The sequence below is a fragment of the Mesoplodon bidens genome (assembly GCF_964165515.1).
Source record: "Mesoplodon bidens genome assembly, chromosome: 2".
Taxonomy (NCBI): domain Eukaryota; kingdom Metazoa; phylum Chordata; class Mammalia; order Artiodactyla; family Ziphiidae; genus Mesoplodon; species Mesoplodon bidens.
Genome location: NC_138177.1, coordinates 148,900,628 through 148,925,107, shown reverse-complemented (window position 1 = coordinate 148,925,107; position 24,480 = coordinate 148,900,628). Strand labels below are relative to the sequence as shown.

Below are 24,480 nucleotides of genomic sequence, written 5' to 3'. Positions count from 1 at the left end.
TACAGGAAAGTATGAAGGGGACAGGAGTAGAGGAAGAGATGATGGGAAGGATCGAGAAGTGTTAAGAGTAACAGACTCAACTTAGTAACGAATTGTATGGGGGTGTGAGGATGACACTGGTGCCCAAACCCAAACTTTACAATCTGGTACAGAGTAGGAAAATGGCTTTTCAGCACAAATGACCATGGGACATTAAACAAGAAATAGAAAGATGCACAGACTCGACTGCAGAGCTTCTGAATCAAAACCTCCAGAAGTGGGGCCCCAGCAGGTGTATATTTTCAACCTGTCAAGAGGAGACCCACTAGCATAGAGCAAGTACGGATACAATCTGAACTATTAATTCAGTATACAAAGGGACAAATCAGACAGAATATGGACAGGTAAATACACTCTTCTGGATGGAATAGTAAAGGCAAAAGGAGTCTAGATGAATAAATTGTGACAGAGTAAAAAATCCTTGGCTCACATTTTCTTTGCTTGAGTATTCTAATTGTTACACCATTGATTTTTGTTATAAAGCTTCGTTGTCAAATTGTGTCTGATTTTCTTTCTTTTGTAAGTGACTTGTTCTTTACGTCTGCATGTCCAAAGGATATTTTTCTTCTAAGTGTTGGCTGTTCTGGCTGTCCTTTCAATTTGTAGTTTCAAGTCTTACTGTGTTTCATGAAATTATTCTTGAATTATACTTTTTAGCACTTAAGCTATTCACTTTTGTTATTTTATATTATTATCATTATATTATTTTTTGCAGGGGAGATCTTTTGGATTTTTTTTGCCAAATTTCTGTATCTTTTTTTTTCAATTCTTAATTTTAATCTATTGTTTTTTCTTCATTTAAAAAGCTTCCTTTGTCTAATTCTTGAAAAACACTAGTGTTTATTGTCTTGTGCTCCTTCTTGTTTAGTCTTTTTTCTGAAATCTCTTATTACTTCTTTCCCAAGTTCTAGCACTGTGAAATTTTCTGGTTATGTCGTTCTTGTACCATTTGTTCAATTTTTTTTTTTTTTTTTTTTTTTTTTTTTTTTTTTTTTTTTTTGCTGTACGCGGGCCTCTCACTGCTGTGGCCTCTCCCGTTGTGGAGCACAGGCTCCGGACACACAGGCTCCGCGGCCATGGCTCGCGGGCCCAGCCGCTCCGCGGCATGTGGGATCTTCCGGGATCGGGGCACGAACCCGTGTCCCCTGCATCGGCAGGCGGACTCTTAACCACTGCGCCACCAGGGAAGCCCTGTTCAATTTTTAAAATAACAGGTTATGGTTCTTATCCGTTTTGTGCACATCTTACAGGTGTAATTTGCATTGTCTGTAGAAATGTTACTCTGTTCCTTATTCTCTTGATCCTTTTATGTTGTTCATTTTTATGTGATCAATTTTTGTGAATGTGGATCAAGATAGCTTTCTAACATCACACTTTATAGTTTTCTTCTGTTGTCTTCATGGAGTGCTCAAAAAGATGGCACACTTTCTTTGATGTCCCGGCTCACCTCCTCCTCCCCATGCCTTGTACCTGAACCTTCTCTTCCCTTTGTCTCTATTGTCTCTGTCCCTGCAGCTCAGTCTGGATTCTATTTCCAGCAGTTTTGTCCTCAGTGAGGGGCTTTGTTCTGGATGGGAATATTGGCTAGTTAGTATTAAATGTGATAGAACTCTGTGCTGAACTTTATTGTCTCTTGGTTCCAAAGTCATCCTTTCTGCTTGCTCTGTGTAAATGTATCTGGGCACTTTAAAAACCTTCCCTTTGTTAATTTGCTGGAATGTTAATTTTGTCAGTAGAGCGCAAGGAGAGACTTTTGCTTCTTGTTCCTGTGTGCTTACTCAGCAGGTTCCTGCAGCACTCTGCTCCTGCTAAGCCAGGTTCTAAAGTACAAGTGAGCGCTGACTTGAGTGGTTTTGTAGCAGTGACATATCCCATGGACAGCTTTATGAGGTACTCTAGAGGGCAGATTCCCAGCATGTTCCCTGGAGAAGCACCTTAGCAACTGCTCTGCCATTCAGTGAGCCACAACTAAGGCCTTTCCGATAAGGTCTGGATCTCAATCCTGGGGTGGTGATGGGGCAACAGGGGACTCTTCCCTGGGCACTCTGTCTTAGTCTGAGGGTTCGTGGCTGCTCCTTGTATCTGCCAATTCTTTATAGTTTTTTAGAACTCTATATTCTTTATAAGTTCTTTATATTCTTTAGCGTTCTCTTTACTATTTACTAGCCAATCACTCATTACCCCATCCTGTTACAGTTAATAATTCTTTATATTAACTTTCCTTGATCGAATTATTGTGTGATTTCTCTCTACTGATTGGTCCAGTCAGACCCTTTATACCTTATCCCAGAACATCTCTGTATTTACTAGTTTTGGAAATATGGAAAACCACTCCTAATTTCTAGCCGCTCTTCTCAAATGTTCTCTAAGCTTTCTAGAACAATTACTGGCTCTTCTGGAAATCCTGGGGTTGTCAGATGCCCTGTTGCTTCCTTCAATTTCTCCTGCACAACTGCTAACACAATAATACCAGTCAGATTTTATAGCTTTTAGTGGTTTGTCTCTATGTTGTGATACCTCACTTAATTTTGTTGTAGATGATATCCATGGATTTTTTGAGTATAATTAAAAAAATCTATCTATCGATCTTCTATCTACCTACCTACCTACTTACCTAATCTATCTTTTATTTGGCTGTGTTGGGTTTTAATTGTGGCACGTGGGATCTTTTGTTGTGGCTCAGGGGCTCTTCAATGCAGTGCATGGGCTTCTCTCTAGTTGTGGTGTGCGGGCTCCAGAGCACGCGGGCTCTCTAGTTGTGGCGCTTGGGCTTAGTTGCCCTGCAGCATGTGGCATCTTAGTTCCCTGACCGGGGATCGAACTGGTGTCCCCTGCATTGCAAGACTGATTCTTAACCACTGGACCACCAGGGAAGTCCCTGTCCATGGATTTTTTTGGTTCTTCAATCCTAGTTGCTTTGTGTTCTTTCTTAACTTATTCCTTAATTTCAGACTTACAAAAATGTTGCAAATATAATACAAAGAATTCCTATATATCGTGTATCTACAGTCTCATGTCAACATTTTACCACATTTGTTCCACAATTCTCTGTAAATATATATTTTTCCTGAACTATCTGCAGGTTGAAGGACTTGAAGGATATTCTCTTACATAATCATAGTACAATTATAACAATCAGGAAATTTACATTGATAAATACTATTATCTAATCTACAACTCTTATTCAAACTGTAACACTGATACTTTTACCGGAAAACAAAGTTTAAAATCACTGTTTTTCCCTCATCCAGTATCCAGTCTAGGTTTAAATGTTGCCTTTAATTGTCCTATCTCTTTAGTCTTCTTTAATCTGGAACTTTCCCCACCATGACCATAACTTTTTAAAAGAGTATTCAGCCTAGTTCTTTTGTAGAATCTTTTAAAATTCTTTTATAGAAACCTCAATTTGAGTTTGTGTGATTTTTCCTCATGGTTAGATTCAGGTTATGAATTTTTGGAGGGCACTCCTCAGGTGAATCACATCAGGAGGCTTGTGTTATGTTTGTTCCATGACCAGTGACATAAATCTATTTTTTAATCAAATAACATTTACACACAATGAAATGCACCAAGTAGACCATCCCATGAGTTTTGAAAAATCCTTATACCTCCCCCAAATCTATAAAGATAAAGCTACTTTCTACAACCAGAAAGTTTCCTAATGCCCTTCCCCAATCTCCACTCCACACAGGCAACCACTGTTTTTCTTTCTCACCATAGATTATTTGCCTATTCTAGAATGTCATATAAATGGAATCATACAGTATGTACCTTATTGTGTAAAAGCTTCACTGAGATTCATCATGTTGTTTTATCAGTCATTCTTTTTTATTACTGCATAAGTAGCCCATTACATGATTATACCACAATTTTTCTATTCCTGTTTTGACAGACATTTAAATTATTTCCTGGGAATTCTCTGGCAGTCCAGTGGTTAGGACTCTGTGGTTTCACTGCTGAGGGCCCGGGTTCAATCTCTGGTCAGGGAACTAAGATCCCACAAGCCACGCAGCATGGCAGCAAAAAAAAAAAAAAAATCCCAGTCTTGTGTTACTATGAATAAAATTACAATAAATGTACACAGGTTTTCATTTCTCTTTAGCAAATACCTAGAAATGGAAGTATTGGGTCACAGGGTAAGGTTTATGCTTAGTTTTATAAGAAACTGTCAGACCTTCCTTTTTGCAAAATGGTTGTACTACTATACACTCCTGCTAACAATGTATGAGACTTCCAAGTGCTCAAAAATGTCACCAAATTTAGTATTTTCAGACTTTTAAATATTAGCTATCCTGGTGGGTGTGTAGCAGTATCTCATAGTGGTCTTAATTTGAATTTCCACATTTCCCTTATGACTAATGACACTGACCAGTTTTTTCATGTGCCTACTGGCCATTCATCTATCTTCCTTTGTGAAGCATCTGTTCAAATCTTGTTTATGTTTTAAAAAAAATTTGAGTTGTAGGAGTTATTCACATTATGGGAACAGGCCCCTTTTCAAATCTATGTTCTGCAAATATTTTCTCTGAGTCTGTGAAATAAGCAGAAGTTTTAATTTTTTTTTTTTGTGGTACACGGGCCTCTCACTGCCATGGCCTCTCCCATCACGGAGCACAGTCTCCGGACGCGCAGGCTCAGCGGCCATGGCTCACGGGCCCAGCTGCTCCACAGCATGTGGGATCCTCCCGGACCGGGGCACGAACCCGTAACCCCTGCATCAGCAGGCGAACTCTCAACCACTGTGCCACCAGGGAAGTCCAGAAGTTTTCAATTTTGATGAAGCCGCATTTATCAATGTTTTCCCCTTTATGGTTATTGCTCCCTGGGTCCAAAGAAATCTTTTTTTTTTTAATCCCCTATGTGAGAAAGATATTCTCCTAAGTTTTCTTAGTTTCAGGCCTTACATTTAGGTCTGTAATTCATCTCAAATTCATTTTTTTGTATGCTAGGTGGTAGGGGTAGAGAAGATATACACACACACACACACACACACACACATCTATATCTATAGATATAGTTCCAGCAGTTTGTTAAAAACACATTTCTTTCTCCATTAGCCTGCTTTGGTACCTCTGTTGAAAATCAAATGATCATATAAATGTACGTTTATTTCTGGGCTCTCTATTCTGCCCTATTATCACTCTGTCCTCATAATAATGTCACATTATTTTGATTACTGTAGCTTTATATGAAGTCTTAAAGTTAGGGAATATAAATCCTCCGACTGTTCTTTTTCAAGATTGCTTTAGATATTCTAGGTCTTTTCATTTCAATATAAATTTCAGAAAAAATTTGCCACTTTATGTAAGAAAGCATGCTCGTTGGGCTTGTGCAGAATCTGTAAAATTGATGTCCTAATCATTGAGTCTTCCAATTCAAAGCCTTCCATTCAAAATGTATCTCTCCTTTTTTTTTTTTTTTTTTTTTAGCAGTACGCGGGCCTCTCACTGTTGTGGCCTCTCCCGTTGCGGAGCACAGGCTCCGGATGCACAGGCTCAGCGGCCATGGCTCACGGGCCTAGCTGCTCCGCGGCATGTGGGATCTTCCAGGACCGGGGCACGAACCCGTGTCCCCTGCATCGGCAGGCAGACTCTCAACCACTGCGTCACCAGGGAAGCCCTCGCCTTTTATTTAGATCTTTAATTTCTCTTGGCAATATTTTGCGGTTCAGTATTGATGTCTCTCACATCTTCTGTTAAATTTATTCCTAAGCAGTTTTTAAAAGATTTTTAAGAATTTTATAAAAAGCATTTTATAAAACTTCATTTTATAAAATACTTATTTCTAGCACAGTTGACCATCAAACAATGCAGGGGTTAGGGGCGCCAACCCTCACTCAGCACAGTGGAAAATCCAAGTATAACTTACAGTAAGCCCTCTGTATACATATAAGCTGTTGGGTTCTGCATCTGTGGATTCAATCAACTGCAGATCATACTGTAGTATATACTACTAAAAAAAAATCTGCATACAACTGGACATGCTCAGTTCAAATCCTTGAACAACATGTTGTTCAAGGGTCAACTGTATATAAAAACACAAGTGACTTTTTCAAAAATATTGACTTTGTATCCTAAAACCCTATTAATTCTTTATAGAGTCCTTAGGAGTTTCTATGTAAGCAATCATATCACCTGTGAATAGAAACTTTTATTTCTTCCTTTTAATTTGTACATATTTTATTTTTTTCTTGCCTTATTGCACTTGCTAGGATCTCCAGTACAGTGCTAAACATAAGTAGTGAGAGTAAACATCCTAATACTGCTCCTGATATTTACAGGAGAACTTGGGAAGACTCAAAGCTATGGCTACACTGTTGCTACCTTTTCAGAATCCCTTCTCTCCACAAATTTCTTACTCCTCAGATTGCATACACATTAAAGCTTCAATCCTACAAGACTCTACCCTCACTCCTGGCTCCTCCTTCTCCAAGGAACAGTGTACCACTCATCACCAATTCATTCTCTAATTCTTGGGAGGGCATGTCAAACTGCCAAATACAAGGCTCTCATCCACATTTAATAATAGCTACCATTTAAAAACCTATGTGTCGGGGCTTCCCTGATGGCGCAATGGTTGAGAGTCCGCCTGCCGATGCAGGGGGCACGGGTTCGTGCCCCGGTCCGGGGGGATCCCACATGCCACGGAGCGGCTGGGCCTGTGCACTGTGGCCGCTGGGCCTGTGCGTCCGGAGCCTGTGCTCCACAGCGGGAGAGGCCGCAGTGGTGAGAGGCCTGCGTACCGCAAAAAAAAAAAAAATAAAATAAAATAATAAAAAAATAAAAAAATAAATAAAAACCTATGTGTCATGGGACTTCCCTGGCAGTCCAGTGGTTAAGACTTCACCTTCCAGTGCAGGGGGTGTGGGTTTGATCCCTGGTTGGGGAGCTAAGATCCCACATGCCTCAAGGCCAAAAAACTAAAACATGAAGTGAAGCAATACTGTGACAAATTCAATAAAGACTCCAAAAAAAACCACAAAACAACCCCCCGCAAAAACAAACACAAAAAGCAAAAACCCCCCACAAAAACCCAAAAAACAAAAAACACACCTATGTGTCAGAATTCCCTGGTGGTCCAATGGTTAAGACTCCACACTTTGACTACAGGGGGCTCAGGTTTGATCCCTGTTTGGGGAACTAGGATCCTGCATGCCTCCCAGAGTGGCCATTTTAAAAAAATAAATAAAAATAAATAAAAAATATTAAAAACCCTGGACTTCCCTGGTTGGTACAGTGGCTAAGACACCATGCTCCCAATGCAGGGGACCCAGGTTCAATCCCTGGTCAGGGAACAAGATCCCACATGCCACAACTAAGAGTTCACATACCGCAACTAAAAAGATTGTGCGTGTGGCAACTAAAGATCCCACATGCCGCAACTAAGACCTGGCAAAGCCAAATAAAAACAAAAAACAACTCTGTCTGTCAAGGTCTGTGCTAAATGTTTCGCATACATCATTCAACATATATGATCTTTTTTTAAAAAATTAATTAATTTATTTATCTTTGGCTGTGTTGGGTCTTCGTTGCTGCGCGTGGGCTTTCTCTAGCTGTGGCGAGCGGGGGCTACTCTTCATTGCGGTTGCAGGCTTCTCATTTCAGTGGCTTCTCTTGTTGCGGAGCATGGGCTCTAGGCTCACGGGCTTCAGTAGTTGTGGCACACAGGCTCAATAGTTGTGGCACATGGGCCTAGTTGCTCCGTGGCATGTGGGATCTTCCCAGACCAGGGATCGAACCTATGTCCCCCACACCGGCAGGTGGATTCCCAACCACTGCGCCACCAGGAAGTCCCAACATATGTGATCTTTATTCCTTACTACAGTGTTGGAAGGTAGACATTACCATCCAACAACTCAGGGGAAATTAGGGTTATTACTTGTCCAAGGTACAAATATAGGACTGTTAATTACATTAAACTAATACTATTTTAAAACAAAAAATAACTTGCTAATTATACAATGTAGAGAGTATGGGGAAAAAACAAGAAACATAGAAAACCTACTGTAAACAATTAGGTCCTCAAATACCTTTTGTTATTTTTGACTAACTACTCTTTCTTGATACACCCCATTCTTTTTTTGCGGTACGCGGGCCCCTCACTGCTGTGGCCTCTCCCGTTGCGGAGCACAGGCTCCAGACGCGCAGGCCCAGCGGCCATGGCTCACGGGCCCAGCGGCTCCGCAGCATGTGGGATCCTCCCAGACCGGGGCACGAACCTGCATCCCCTGCATCGGCAGGCGTACTCTCAACCACTGAGCCACCAGGGAAGCCCGATACACCCCATTCTTTTTCAACCAATCACTTCTTTTTTTTTTTTTTTTTTGCGGTACGCGGGCCTCTCACTGCTGTGGCCTCTCCCGTTGCAGAGCACAGGCTCCGGACGCGCAGGCTCAGCGGCCATGGCTCACGGGCCCAGCCGCTCCGCAGCATGTGGGATCCTCCCGGACTGGGGCACGAACCCGTGTCCCTTGCATTGGCAGGCAGACTCTCAACCACTGCGCCACCAGGGAAGCCCCAACCAATCACTTCTAATCTCCCTTACTGCTATTCCACAGGTTCTGCTCTAAGCTTCCTCTCTGAATATATTACTTTCCTTGGGTGATTCTGTCCAACCATAAACCTCAACTACTATCTCTATTTCCATGTGCACACCCCCGGTTGATCTCACCCATCTCTTTGGTACCAAGACGTCTTTATATTCTGTCCTCCAATTCTGCTCCTCCTGTTTTTCCTTTTCAAAGTACTTACTTATTATTCATCATGGATAAAAATCTTATTTTTGCCCCTTCCTTCTCTAGTTACAATGCCATGGTTCCTATCCTTTACATTTATCTACAGAACAAGATCTTTAACAACCTAAATGTCTGTCAACAGGAAAATGCATAAATAAACCTAGTATATTCACACCACAGAAATATTTACTATACAGCAGTGAGAAAGATATAGAGCAGGGTTTCTCAACCATGGCACTACTGACATTTTAGGCTGGTTCTCTCTTATGGGGCTGTCCTGTGCATTGCAGGAAGTGTAGCAACATCTCTGATCTCTACATACTAGATGCTAATAGGACTATCCCCAGGTGTTACAACCAAAATTTCTCTAGATATTGCCAAATGTGCTCTGAAGGAGGCAAACTTGCTCCTGGATTGAGAACCACTGATCTAGAGCCCTATGTATCAATACAGACAAATCTCAAACAGTTTTAAGAAAATAAAGGAGAACTACAATATGACAGTATTCATATAAAGATCAAAATCAGGCAAAATGATATTACAGATTGTCTACGGATACATTCATATAGTAAAAATTGATCAAAACATACATGAAGATGATAAAACGTTAAAATCAAAATGGTGATTACCTCTCGGGGAACGTTAGGAGAATATGATTAGGAAAGCTTTAACTGTATCTATGATATCTTGCCTCTTTTGTAGAAGAATGGTCTAGAGCATACTGGGCAAAATGTCAATACTTCACAAAGCTAGGTTGTGTGCGTACTTGACTGTTTTCTCCAGACTTTTGTGTACACTTAGAATATTTCATAAAAGCATAAACACAAGGCTTCCCTGGTGACCCAGTGTTTGGGAGTCCACCTGCCAGTGCAGGGGACATGGGTTCGAGCCCTGCTCTGGGAAGATCCCACATGCCGCGGAGCAGCTAAGCCGGTGCACCACAACCAGTGAGTCTGCGCTCTCGAGCCCGCAAGCCACAACTACTGAAGCCCGCAAGCCACAACTACTGAAGCCCGCGCGCCTAGAGCCCGTGTTCCGCAACAAGAGGAGCCACCGCAACAAGAAGCCCGTGCACTGCAACAAAGAGTAGCCCCCGCTCTCTGCAACTAGAGAAAGCCCGTGCGCAGCAACAAGCACCCAACTTAGCCATAAATAAACAAACAAACAAACAAATAAATATTTTAAAAAGCATAAACACAAAATAAACTTGCCCTTAATGACCTTGCTCAGGTTTGATGTGACAGCGAACTTCCCTTTAGATCACTTAGCAGGTGGATAATATGCTGCCTTAACAGTTTTCTTTCCATTGTCAATTAACTGCCCACTGGGAATGCCACAGAACTGATAACTTATAAGTTTACTGAATAAATAATCCATGTTATAATTTAGTGTTGTGGTCATTTTTCGACTACTGAGTACTTAGGACATTCTGGACAAATATTTAATATATTGGTGTATTACAGACTTCTCCATGAATGAAGTTTTAAAGGATAGGCACCTGGGGATAGGAATTTACTTTGATAAATGACATTTAAATTAAGAGCCCCCAGGTCATTTGCTACACTTGGGAGAAGAGGGGCTGATGCCTAATTTTACTCTTTAGTTGGCTTTGATAACATAAAATGGCCGTCATAAAAGTGACTGGCTTACCTAATGTGCTACTTAAAAATAACGAGTTGCACTACCTAATAGGATTGCCACTAGCCACGATTGCCACTAGCCACGTGTGGTTGCTGGGCACTTGGAACGTGTGCCGTCTGTATTAAGATGTGCTACAATTATAAAATGCACAAAGGATTTTGAAGATGTATTACAACAAATAATGTTAATTATCTCATTAATTTAAAGATAATGACTACAGGTTAGAATAATAATAATTTGGACATATTGGGTTAAGTAAAATATATATTAAACTTTTTTAAGGTGCACAAAAACTCTACTTTTGGTTTATTTTTAGAGGTCAAAAGGCATATAATTAAAAAAAAAGGCATATAATTCAACACACAATAGCATCAAGTTTTACTGGATGTACAGGCAACAGCTAAAATACTCCTTACTATGTTTCTGAACTTACCACAATTGTTTTATATAAGAGGGCAAAATCAAGACAAAAAACCCCCTCTTATGATAGTTGGAGAAAGCAATTTAACATTCAAGAATACAGTTTTACATAAATATATCTGAATATTGAACCTTATAAAGCTTAAAGAAAAATAAGAATTCCAAAGGCAAAAAGATGAAAAAATATGAAGATTTGCTAAAAGTACACAGGAATTTTGGTCATCATCATCATACTAACCAGCTCCTTCCTTTCCTTCCTAAAAACACTAAAAGTCTAAACTTAGGGACTCCCTTTTTAGTACCTTCTGAAATGTTCTCATTACTAACATGGTTTTATATATAAGAATCATTCGTCAGGTTTTAGGTATACAACTAAATATTCATACTTACAAAGTCATCTTCTTCAAACTGCAACTTTTCTACCTTATCATCTTTCTTCTCTTCCCTAATCTCTGTAGGTGGCTTTTCCTGAAAGGCACAGCCTTTCCGGGAGTGGAAGCTGCCATTCCAGTGGCGATGGTTCCCTGTGCCACCCCCACCACGCTGGCTCATGCCATCGTGACCTCGGGAAGAGCCGTGCCAACCAGACAGGTTCCCTGTGATTCCAGCATATGCTCCCTTAGAGACACCAGAGTCCACGGAATCGTGCCGGAACAGGGAGGGCTGGTGCCAGGAATCTGAAATAGTAAGGAAAAGTAACACATTAGAGTGTTTGCTTCCTGAAAATTCAGGAACAACTGGGCCAGATGCTTCCTGATATAATTTAAGGTATTGCCAAAGCCCTTCAGGGGACCTTTTTAATAAAAGAGTAAGTCCACATACAAAAAAGGCACAAGATACAACTTTTTGTTTTAATGTAGTTTCTATATGAGTTCTTCAACTGAATAAATGACTTAAGAGAACCTAAGAATGTTAGACTTAGAAAGCCAATATAGTTGAGTAATGAGTACTGGAGGATCTAATTGAGTATTATGTTTACAAAAGATCATTATTCCAAGATTATGGACATGCACCCTCAGCCTGGGCTTGCTCTGAGTAGCTTATATAGAGTCATGGAAGTTGTGTATGTCTTACCTCCTGTCGTTCGTAGAGGTCCATTGTTAAAAAAGCCATCAGAGGAATTATGTCGACGACGGCTTACTCCAAATCTACCATCTCCTCGGGGTAGGTGCTCTCCGTGTTTTTCGAAGGTGGCTGTAGGTGACTAAGATGATAAAGTACAGAGAAGCAAACAGGTAAGTACATATCAGTCTCTTTCAGTATCTTAAGTTTTGCATCGGGTTTTTAGAAAACAGGTAATATTGATGGCAGAAACCCCTATTTTGAGCACGTGGGACACAGTTAAGGGTACTGCAGTCCTCTGAGTTAGAGAAGCCCTATATTACATATTCAATCATTAACTGAATTAATAGGGAGAAAAAGCAGCTACTTCAATTATTTGCATGAAAGAGGGGAAAAAAACCCTGTCAATATCCAAAAGAATAAGCTCCAAAACTTACACTTAAAAATGTTGTTAATCTTGAAAGGAAAAGCAAGATGTTCGCTCTAAATAGATTTATTATTTGTGTAAATTACTCTCGAACTGAAGACAAAGGAACAGTTAAATCCCACCTTGGCAGGCCATTAACAACCCCACAGGAGTTTTTATAGTTTTATAAAACACTTACTTCCAAACATTAATACTCATAACAAGACTATAATTTGGCATCATCCCCATTTTACTATTTCCATATGTGGAAAGAGGTCAGGGAGAATAAGTCTCTGAGGTTACACAACTAAAAAGGAGCACTTTGAGAAACACTATTATAGATGAATTCTGATGTTCCTTCCTATTCCAAATAGTTGCATTCTATAACAGTCTTTAGTCTCATATGATAGAAACTAAAGTCTAAAAAAACCATGAAAAGTATGGATACATTTGACAAGGGCTTACAGGAGAACTATAGGTTGGGGCAGAGACATCTTCACATCTATTTCCTTATTATTAATATCCTCACTAACACGTGGTCTGTCAGTCTTTTTTATTTCAGCCATTCTAGTGGGTTACAAAGATTTTCTTCTTTCTTCTGAAAGTTTTATAGATTTCAGCTCTTTAATTTAGGTTATAATCCATTCCAAGTTAATTTTTTTTTTTTTTTGCGGTACGTGGGCCTCTCACTGTTGTGGCCTCTCCCGTTGCGGAGCACAGGCTCCGGACGCGCAGGCTCAGCGGCCATGGCTCACGGGCCTAGCCGCTCCGCGGCATGTGGGATCTTCCCGGACCGGGGCACGAACCCGTGTCCCCTGCATCGGCAGGCGGACTCTCAACCACTGCGCCACCAGGGAAGCCCTCAAGTTTATTTTTATGTATGATATGAAGTAAAGGTTGAGGCTCTCCCTCCCACCCCCACAGAGATATCCAGTTCTAGAACCACTTGTTAAAAAGACTATCACTTCTGCATTGAATTACCTTGGCACTTTAGTCAAAAATCAACTGACTATATGTATAGGACTATTTTTGAATTGTCTATCCTATTCCATTGCTTTATCTGTCTATCCTTATGCTAATACCACACAAATTTGCTTATTGTAAAATGGAAATATTTAAATCATATTTCCTAATTCTTTTTACTGAGTTCACTGTGCTAAATCAATTGTTCATTGTGCTAAATCAGTTATCCTTTGCAGGTATAAGATGTGCATACTTTTTTTTTTTTGTGGTACGCGGGCCCCTCCCGTTCGCGCAGGCTCAGCGGCCATGGCTCATGGGCCCAGCCGCTCTGCGGCATGTGGGATCTTCCCGGATCGGGGCATGAACCCGTGTCCCCTGCATCGGCAGGTGGACTCTCAACCACTGCGCCACCAGGGAAGCCCAGATGTGCATACTTTTAAACGCTTTCCTAGGATCCCACACCAAATCCCTCAGGCCCACCACCCCCAACGCTTGGGTCAGATTATGTCAATTATGACATTTGGGGAATTTCACAAGGGCAATTCAAAATGAAGATTAGAGCAAAGGGTTGTAGGTCTAGACAGACCAGGAACATCTTCCCAAAATTCACATCTAAAAATAGGGAAGGTATGCTCTTTTTTGTAAGACTACCTATCAACTTTCTCCCTCCTCTATTAGTTGGCAAAATGGGAAGCATTTTTAAGTTTACTAGCTTCCCAAAGGTTTCCTTTAACAATAATATATTCCATTTGTCTTTATCCTAATGCAACATACATTTTCCCTGAAATCATTAAGTAGATTATTGTCTCTAAAACAGAATTTCTAGGATTTAATCTGAGAGCCATATAGTAGTCAATCACTGTCTATCCTTTTTCCTCCTCATCTACTACTTTAGACAAATGTGCATTCATCCTGAAGATCCATTTCCTCCCAAACTGAAGTGTTCCTGCAGCTAATATAGGAAGTCTTAAGTGTGCCACACAATAAGAAAAGCTTAACATATAATGAAATAAACAGGACACCTGGCAGTAGCAGGGTACACACTGACTTGCACTGCCTAATTATTTATACCCTATTAAAAGAAAGATAGTTAAGTTTATTGAAAACGTATGTAAAATCCCCAGGCAAGGCTGAATACACAAAAAAAACAACTAGATTGTAAAACAGAGGCCACAGACAAGATGGGGATGAAAAGAACTGGTATTTGGATAGTTACTAGAATGGAGAACAGTACCTTAGCTGACTGTGGTGTTGAGAAATTTAGCCAAGCAGGAACAAAGTCATGCTGCGCCATTTAGGTCCAGTGTCTCTTTTCAACAAGGTGAGGCATCCAACCTCATGGCCAGGATCTGAAAATGAGAAAACTGAAATCACTTATTCTTGCAAGAACCTGATATCAAGTAAAGAGTCTGTGATTACTTTAAGGTCCCCCTTTTACAGAAAGACTTGCTCTCTGAGCCTTTCTAGAGTATTCATCAGGCCCCATACATCAGAGAAGTTCTAAACAAAAACAACAGTCTGTGAATATATAACCATGAAAAACACAAACAGAAAAGTGGGTCAGAGACCTGGAAGTTATATGACAGAAGCTAATGAATTCTTGTGTTATAGCAGAAGAACCTTAAGAAAAAACAACTACTTAAAACTATAGATACTTATGAAAAAAGATTAATCTGCTTCAGGTAACTTCAGGCAAAAGCAGTAGAAAAGATCTTCCTAGAGAAGGAGGATACAACCTCTCAAGAGTTTTTCTATTTAGTTCACATTAATTTCTTCAAAACATCAGTTAGAATCAGTTTTCCTGAGAGATCCATCTGTTGGTGTCTCCAAACCACCCCACTGATAGTCTCCAAAGTATAATACGTAAGAAAGCAGTAGATATTTTCCATGATACATATACATACACAGTCTTCTTCCAAGTTAGACACAGAATACTCACCCCAGAGCGTAACCTCTGCGGTCCTGTTTCCTGAACTCCTTGAGTCTGCCGGCTGGATTTCCACGAGGTTCTCTTGTTAAGAGGGTACTTAAAATTAGGCTGGCCGGCAGCACACCTTATGATGAAGCACAAAGAAGCCAGGCTCTGTGTGGATCAATTTCTCAGTCCCCTCAATTGCTCATCTTAAACTATCTAGATCCTGACTCGTTAAAAGGGGAAAGGGGAAAGGGGAAGGGGGAGGGGAACATAAAAAGTATTTGTTACATTTAAAAAATAGGGGGAAGGGGAAAGAGCTATATCAATGTTCACCTCATTCAACTTCCTTGAGTGATGGCCCTATGATGTTGCTTAAATAGATAATACATGGACATTTGCACATTGAATGCAAACACTGTTCACAAAAAGGTCATAGCTTAGAAAGACAGATGGACTTTTGTTTGGGCAAATAATGTCATTGAAGTGATAAATCAAAAATAAAACACTGAAGAGCTATAAAAGATCTTCTGAGTAGTCAACTCTAGTAGCAAAACATCCACATTACAAAGCCCTTAATTTACAAATCTCATTATTCTTACACAGCTGCTAAAAATAGTGTGCAGGTATGTATTTATATTTGACTTATCCTTCAAAATCTAAGGACATAAGAAACCTGTTTAAAAACAACAAAAAAAAATCAGACAGGAACTTGATATGCTTTTCCCTCCTAAGAATAGCAGCTCTCAAGGCAAATTTCTTGGTATAAAGCTCTCAAATGTTTCTTCTATTTCTTTGGTCTTCACTATTTATAAATTCACAGCAAAATTAAAACAAGTAGAAAGACAGGGCTTAAGGAACAGTCATGGAGAAAGTTCCAAAGTGAGGTTTTCTTCTCTTCAGTTTTTTGTATTTCACTCGTTCTGCCCCTTCTTGAAGACTAAACTGAGTTAATGGAAGGTAATAAGAATCTTCTGCTTCAGTAGAGAAGTCACTTTGCATCCATGTCCATTGTTATTCAATCATTTTAAAGGCCACAGGGATCTATCACTATAAATGAAAAAACAAAACAACATATATCACAAGAGGCAAAATTACTATATATAAATGCTAAAGTGAGACATGGTCAAATGATCGATCTCAGAGACAAAGGTCTAGGAGACAAAACTCTTAAGCCCAATTTAGACATTAATCTATAGCAACAACATAACTGGCTAAAATTATTTTAAAGATTTTTAAAGGATTTTAGAAAAGTCATCTGAAAAAATATACTTTTTAAATAACAATTTCTCCAGTTAGCTATCAAAGGTAATTCAGACATGCAAATTAGAGTCTGTTAGATTTACTCTCATATATGGAATAACTTGCCATAAGTGGTCAAAGTGTCATAACTTACTGGTTATTACCACAGTCAACTATCTAACTGTTTAGTACTAACCACAGCCAGATGCTTAAAAACAAGACATCTGTCATAGCATTCCTCATGTATTTACATATTTTTAGATACCTACTTATCAATTAAGAGACTTAAGTGCTTATGCTCTGACTTAAAATATGCAGTAAGAGGTGACACAAAGTACTTCTTTGGCAAATTCCCAACATTCTTCCAAAGGCTAGGAAGTTTTCTTTCTTTCTTTTTTGTAATAGATCTAAAAAATATATTTATTTATTTGGCTGCATCAGGTCTTAGTTATGGCATGCAGGATCTTCACTGCAGCATGTGGGATCTTTTGTTGCAGTGTGTGGGCTCTTCGCTGTGGCACACCGGCTCCAGAGCAGGCTCAGTAGTTGCAGCACACAGGATTAGTTGCCCCATGGCATGTGGGATCTTACTTCCCCGACCAGGGATCAAACCCGTGTCCCCTGCATTGGAAGGCGAATTCTTAACCACTGGACCACCAGGGAAGTCCCTAGAAAGTTTTCTGATATGAGAGAATGCTTGCATCTGTGGACAATTCTGGTCTACACTGGTAAATTCTAGTTTACAGAGTATTTCTCATATAATTAATTCATGTTTAAGAAATACTAAATTCAGAATAGTAAGTAACTCTTTGGGGAAACAATGGGAAAGGAATCAAAAAAAGGTTCCGGAGGGCTTCAATTGTATCTGTAATACATTATTAAGCTGAATGATGGGTATATGACTATTCACTTGTTCTCTCCATTTTTTATATACTTATAATACATACACATATATATACATATCAACCATGCAAAGTATATATATTCCTTCAGAGCACATGGAGTAGTTTTAAAAACTGACCTTATACTAGTTAAAAGAAATCGCAATTAGTTCCAAAGAAGAAAACAGTCTATGTTCTCTAACTATGCTATGTTAAATCAGGAAACGACTTTCTCTTGCAGTGCCCGCTCTCCTTCCCCTGCTTGAAGAAATCCTGTCCAAAGCAACTAGGTGGGGTCAGGTAAGGTAAAGTCCTCAAAGGGGGAGCTCAAGGCCAGAGCAGGGTGCTGGGGCATAACCAGGGTGTCTACACGGGGTGGAAGGATAGCGAAATGTGTGTACGGCAGCAGTCCTGTGTGGGAAGTCAGACCTCATTAGGCAATGTAAGGTGAGTGTCCCAGTACTAGGGCAGCCTAATGCAGAGTGTGAGAGCTTCAAGTGGAATGAGGAGGACACCCTGGCAGAGGGACACGGCCAAATAGGTTGAGGGCTTCCATGCAGCAAGGTGCCTTGCACAGTTGTTACAACTTAGATGTGGTTAGGAAGGAACACATGCACGGGAAGAGGTGATAAATGGAGGCTGGTTACATACTGGGATTTGATCCAAAAGTAAGAAATATTAAGGAAAAATGGGAGTCAGATTTCTTACTGTAAGAGAAATGATACACTGACAAAGAAAAATTCAAAATCCTTAAATAGAACGACAAAAACCACTATGAATAAATTTGCACTGTAACAGCTACGGCAATACTTAATAGAAAATAAGCTTTAAAAACTTAAAAAAAAAAAGACTAAAACCAAACTGATCTTTATTGCTCTTTTCCCAACATTTTTATCATAATGGGAAGAGAGCAACAAAGCAAATCTAAAGAAACAGAAAGGAGAGAAGCAAAAAAAGGTCAGTAGAGATGATGTTTAAAAACGATAATTCTAAAAAAAAAAAAAACAAAAAAAAAACAACTATAATTCTTTTGAAAAAGGTTAATAAGAAACAAACTCACGGGACTTCCCTGGTGGCGCAGTGGTTAAGAATCTGCCTGCCAGTGCAGGGAACATGGGTTCGAGCCCTGGTCCGGGAAGATCCCACATGCCGCGGAGCAAATAAGCCCGTGCGCCACAACTACTGAGCCTGTGCTCTAGAGCCCACAAGCCACAACTACTGAAGCCCACGCACCTAGAGCCTGTGCTCTGCAACAAGAGAAGCCACCGCAGTGAGAAGCCTGCGCACCACAACAAAGAGTAGCCCCCGCTCACTGCAACTAGAGATAGCCCACGCACAGCAATGAAGACCCAACAGAGCCAAAAATAAATAAATAAATATATAAACGAAAAAAAAGAAAGAAAACAAACTCACGTAAAACTGCTTGGGGAAAAATATTTGAAGACGATAGCATGAAAAAGAGGAGATAAACACAACAGATAAAGAAACATCATGAGTAAAACTAAATTATGAGCAATTATATGCTAATAAATATGAGAATCTTAGATACATTTCTATGAAATGGCAAAACTGGCACAGTAATAAAAAACTTGAACAGAGCTGTATATATTATTACATACACCATGGACACTTAAAGTGAATCAGAAAGCCCCCCCTCCAAAAGTGTGTCAGGTGAAGAAGAAAAACTCAGTCTCTGCCTGTAATTTGGTCTCTTGGGTAGCAAAGAGGTGCCTAGTTAGTGAGCTGGGACAGGATGGGTTGGTTAGCACTTTGGCCCAGGCCTTGAGTTAGAGGCCAGCCTGCACAAAGAATAGCTAGTTCAAGGATAATCCCTTGATATTGGTTCTGTGGTCCAGCCTAGAGATTTTGAAAATCAGGAGTGACTGCAAGACACACACTGGGGAAAACCAGCTTTTAATATAAACAAATTAAAAGAAGCCAATTCACAAAATATTTAGGAAGAAGTAAAATACGCAGAACTTCATAACTGATGGGATGTGGGGGTAAAGGAGAAATAATGGCTCATACTTTGATTTCTAGCTTATGTAACTAGGTAAATGACCATCACATAATTGACTGATATAGGAATAAATGCTGACTGGCTATTGTTCCTTCAGTATAATTCAGGGTTGTTTTTATATAGGTCTATACCTGCAATACCTAGTACATGATGACAATGTCCCTGTAATAGATTCTTATAGAAAAATATCAATTAAATAAAGCTTCCTTCTGAAAAAGACATAATTAACTGTTTGCTGCATTCTTTTTTTGTTATAAGAATTGTGGTTTAAACCACAGAGAACCTGAAAATCTCTGTGAGATGAATCATCCGTCAGGTTATAAAACTGATAGACACGAAGGAAAATGCCTGAATTTTAAACATAAGCAGTTCCCCTTTACAATCCCCACTAGATGCATTCCAATCTTCTAACTGACACACACCATCTTTTCAGTCAACGCTCAGTCCAAAATTTCTATCAGTCTCAGTTGAGGCAGTGACTGTAGAGGGAATATTAACTGACAATGCTTTGCTACTGGTGTGAAAGTTTTAAAGTTGTTATATATCCCGTAACTACTTACCGACCATCTCCAACATACTAGGATGTCAAGCTATATAAGAGTGTGGTCTGTGCATGTACGTGTAGAGTATGTGGGGGGGAGGAGATGAACGACAAATGGGAAATGAAGAAAGAGGACAGATAAAGGAAAAAGAAATTCCTGTTTTAGAAGCAAAAGACTATAATGCCAATAATGGTTTCACTAGGAGGGTGGAACTATGGGCATTTTGTTTTATCTTCTTAGTCAAATGTTTTTGTAATGAATTACTTTGCTCTGCAAATTTTAATAAAATTTTATGAAGCTGTTTGGTGATGCCTACCTTTTGGGGCTGTAGCTATTTTTACAGAGCAACTAATTGGAGGAAATTGTTTTACTACCGAGAAATTTTGAGAAAGAAAAATACATCACTCAAAACTCTTCTGGTGGGGGGGTGGGGGAATCAAGATTAAAAAAATTTAAATATGAAATGTCAAGTATGTGGTCTGGAGCACAGAGAAGTCTGTTCTGGAGAGAGAATTTTGGGAATTGTTAGTGTTTGGTAGATGATGTTTAAAATCAGAAGAGATGAGAGCTAAGGAGACTATAAAGATTTATATAAGAGTTTCAAGTCCTATCTATTCCATTCCTTAGTTTCCATTTCTATTTGTCACTCCAGGTTCAAGTTTCTCTTCAGTTAAAAAACTGGTTTTGGGGACTTCCCTGGTGGCGCAGTGGTTAAGAATCTGCCTGACAATGAGGGGGACCCAGGTTCGAGCCCTGGTCTGGGAAGATCTCACATGCCGCGGAGCAACTAAGCCCGTGCGCCACAACTACTGAGCCTGTGCTCTAGAGCCCATGAGCCACAACTACTGAAGCCCGCACGCCTAGAGCCCATGCTCCGCAACAAGAGAAGCTATTTCAATGAGAAGCCCCAGCACCGCAACAAAGAGTAGCCCCTGCTTGCCACAACTAGAGAAAGCCCATGCACAGCAACGAAGACCCAACACAGCCATAAATAAATAAATAAAATATATGTGTGTGTGTGTATATATATATATATAAACAAAACACTAGTTTCACAGGCACTACTAGTCTCTTCTACCCTCGACCTCAGCCTCTACTCTTGGCTGCTAGATTTCTCTTCCAGAGTCCAGGTTCAAATTATGTCACTATCCTGCTCAGAAGTTTTCTGGCTTCCTACAGAATAGGATTTAAGTTTCTTGTTCTGATAGTCAAGAAATAAGCCTTTCCCCACAAGTAAACTCCCTCTCTGAAATCCTTAAGGTACCTTAATTGTGCCTTCAAATTAAGTGTTAAGGAGCACTTAACACTTGCTCCTTCCAGGACAGTTATAAATGTTGATTCTAACTCCCAGCAGGCCCAAAACCTGTTGCTTCTAGAAAATCTTGCCTTGCGCTTCTTTGAAATTCACATAGCATCTAGCATGGTGCCTTGCACTCAGTAAGGATTCAAAGGTTTAATGAACTAATTTTTACAAATTATGATAAAGCAAGAATGCAGAGAAACTGTAACCCTTATACATTGCTGGTAGAAATATAAAATGGTGCAGATGCTGTGGAAAACAGTTGGTGGCTCCTCAAAAAGTTAAACACAGAGTTAGCACATGATCTAACATTTCTATTCCTAGGTATATAGCCAAGAGAAATGAAAACATATGTAAGTGAATGTTCACAGCAGCTTTATTCACAGTAGCCAGAAGAAGAAGCAACTCAAATGCCCATCAACAGATGAACAGATAAGTAAAATATGGTATATCCATACAATAGAATATTATTCAGCTATAAAAAGGAATGAAGTACTGATACATGCTACAACAAGGATGACCCTTGGAAGCATTAAGCTAAGTGAAAGATGCCAAATATACAAAACAACACATATTACATGATTCCATTTATATGAAATATCCAACCCATAGAGAACAGATTAGGGGCTGGGGGGAAGTGTGGCTGCTTAACGCATTCAAGGTTTATGTTTGGGATAATGAAAAAGTTCTGGACAGTAATGATGGTTGCAAAACACTGTGAGTGTACTTAATGCCACCAAACTGTACATTTAAAAATGGTTACAATGGTAAATCTCATGTGTATTTTGCCACAATTAAAAACAGTATTATAAAGCAGTTGTTAAGTCAATATAAATAGTCAATATTAAATATAAATAATGCTCTACATCACCCATTCTTTTTCAGGTTTTATCTAAGTGCTTTTGCTCTCTCCCTGCACATATGTATCAGAACTGCCTATGTGAATACTTGATCCAACCATTCATTCATAAACATCTGTGAAATATCTTAGCTTTACAAATCCTATGACTTCTGGCTATTCCACATATACCCAGCAATCTACAAGATACTTCACAACATGATCTAGTTTTATACCTTGTAATTAAGCTGCTAGAGAGGATGTCCCTGCCAGGGACCTTACCTCAATCTCCTCTACTTCAGGCACTCATTACCACTCCACATGTGTTCATGAGATCTCATTAACTTTCATTTTCTCCACAGTCTAATGGTGTCACCATCTTCTACTCCTGGTAACTCCAACCTCTATCTACACTGGTTTCACTCAATTAACCAAAAAAACCACACCCACTTCTCCTCTGACTTAAAACAAAACCCCTTCCTCAAGTCTGAATATCCCTCTAGGTATTTAGGTTCATTTCCTTTCAGCCTTTTTTTTTTTTGGCAATTAGTTTTTATTTATTTATTTTTCAATTTTTGGCTGCCTTGGGTCTTCGTTGTTGTGCACGGGCTTTCTCTAGTTGTGGCGAGCGGGGGCTACTCTTCATTGCGGTGCGCTGGCTTCTCATTGCAGTGGCTTCTTTTGTTGTGGAGCACAGGCTCTAGGTGTGCGGGCTCAGTTGTTGTGGCTCGCGAGCTCAGTAGTCGTGGCCCGTGGGCTCTAGAGCACAGGTTCAGTAGTTGTGGCGCACAGGCTTAGCTGCTTCATGGCATGTGGGATCTTCCCGTACCAGGGCTCGAACCCGTGTGTCCTGCATTGGCAGGCGGATTATTAACCACTGTACCACCAGGGAAGTTCCCCTCCCTTCAGTCTTAACAAAACTTCCACAGAGAGCAGTGTACTCCTAGTATCTTCATTTTCTCACTCCCCCATTAATTTCTCAATCCACAGCAAATTTAATTTCCTCCCACAACTCCAAAGAACACTGATCTGTCCTTTTAATTCCAAAATTTGATAGGTAACTCCCAGTTTCTTTACCTCTAAAATGAAAGTTGTGCTACTTCACATGTTCAAGATTAATAAACCAACAAATATATAAACGAGCATGTTACTATTTTATTGATTCTTAATCAAAGAGTGGGTGAAACAATACAAAGCCAGATGGATTATTTAGTCCTATTCTGGGAGAATTCTTAATTAAAACACTGATCTGTGCAACTCCTAACATACATTTTATCCTTCCTTCCTTCCTCCCACTGACACTGGGTTAGCCCTCCATTTCAGAGATTAACAACAAAAAAAAGCTGAGGCAGGCTATCATATGTTAAGGGACTTATCCAAGGTAACACATCTAATAAGCAGCTGGGTGAGGGCTGGAACACAAGTTTTCTTCACTGCTTTCTGAATTACACTGTGGTTGTTACTCTCTAGTCATGAAATGATTCCAATAGTTGGAAAAGTAGAACAAATTCCTTAAAATTTTATGGAGCAAGAAACTAAAGAGGGATGTTAATTTACATACACACACTCTTTTTTTTTTTTTGCCTTCCTTTTTGTATTTCTCTCATTATTTGTTTATCTGTATTAGCCAAGACTGGCTAGCTTCCAGGCAAAACTGAAAGCCTTGAAAAATTAAACCCTTCTGTGGTAAAAAAAAAAAAACACAATAAAATGTGGCTAGTATGTACATGGTTCCTGATCTCAATAAAACTGCAATCTCATGTCCTTAGCCATGAAAATACCTTAAAGAACATGACCATAAATCCAACTCCATCATAGGGAAAAATAATTCAGAACATGTACTGCTGAGCCATGAAGTTCCAAGGAGCTGTCATATCCACAGCTAGCCAAGGGAAAGAATGCAAAGAAGCCACAAGAGGTTCTTTCTGCAAAACGTTATCAGACTTATACCAACTGATCTTGGCTAAAAGGGGTAAGTGGACATAGAGTTTGAAAGGAACTTCCCTACCTTCTACTGCCATATGCTCGCTTCTCTGAAACTGATCTGCATAAGAAGGCACCTGTGGTCAAGACATCGTGTTAATTCTTCTTTCCCATGGATGGGTTCATAAGTGTCCTTCTCCTTCTCACCCATCCTACTACGGTGTGCTACCCCAGGTGGATTAAGAAGAAAAATTACAAGTCTTTTGATTCATGTTGGAGTGTTCTCATTATAGAATGTGGTGACAGGAGTGATGACAATTTTTGTTTAACAACCTCACTTTTTGGTCCCCTTACTAACATCAAAGAATGCTTCTGTCAGCAAGTATGATGAGAGCACAGAGGATGTATAGAGCATTATTTCACCTAGGTGACAGAATCATAGCAATGTTCCTGGTAAAGCATTTTGGGAGATACCAATCTATTGTGAAGCTCAGCGAGGACTCATTCACTTGTGCCTAAGATCATGTCCTAGCTGCATTAAGAATGTGTGTCCCAGC

At 39.8% G+C, this 24,480-nt stretch overlaps 1 protein-coding gene across 4 annotated transcripts in view; it reads right to left on the bottom strand.

Moving 5' to 3' along the window:
- GPBP1L1 (GC-rich promoter binding protein 1 like 1) overlaps window positions 1-24,480 on the bottom strand; it is a 59,639-nt gene that overhangs the window by 15,229 nt on the left and 19,930 nt on the right. For all 4 annotated transcript variants that reach the window (XM_081226023.1, XM_081226021.1, XM_081226022.1 and 1 more), the window contains exons 2-5: window positions 15,205-16,227; window positions 14,500-14,614; window positions 11,909-12,038; window positions 11,225-11,511 (exon numbers count right to left, since the gene is read on the bottom strand). In XM_081226023.1, coding sequence (XP_081082149.1) covers window positions 11,225-11,511; window positions 11,909-12,038; window positions 14,500-14,559 — 477 coding nt within the window. In that variant the 5' untranslated portion in view covers window positions 14,560-14,614; window positions 15,205-16,227. The remainder of the gene's footprint in view (window positions 1-11,224; window positions 11,512-11,908; window positions 12,039-14,499; window positions 14,615-15,204; window positions 16,228-24,480) is intronic.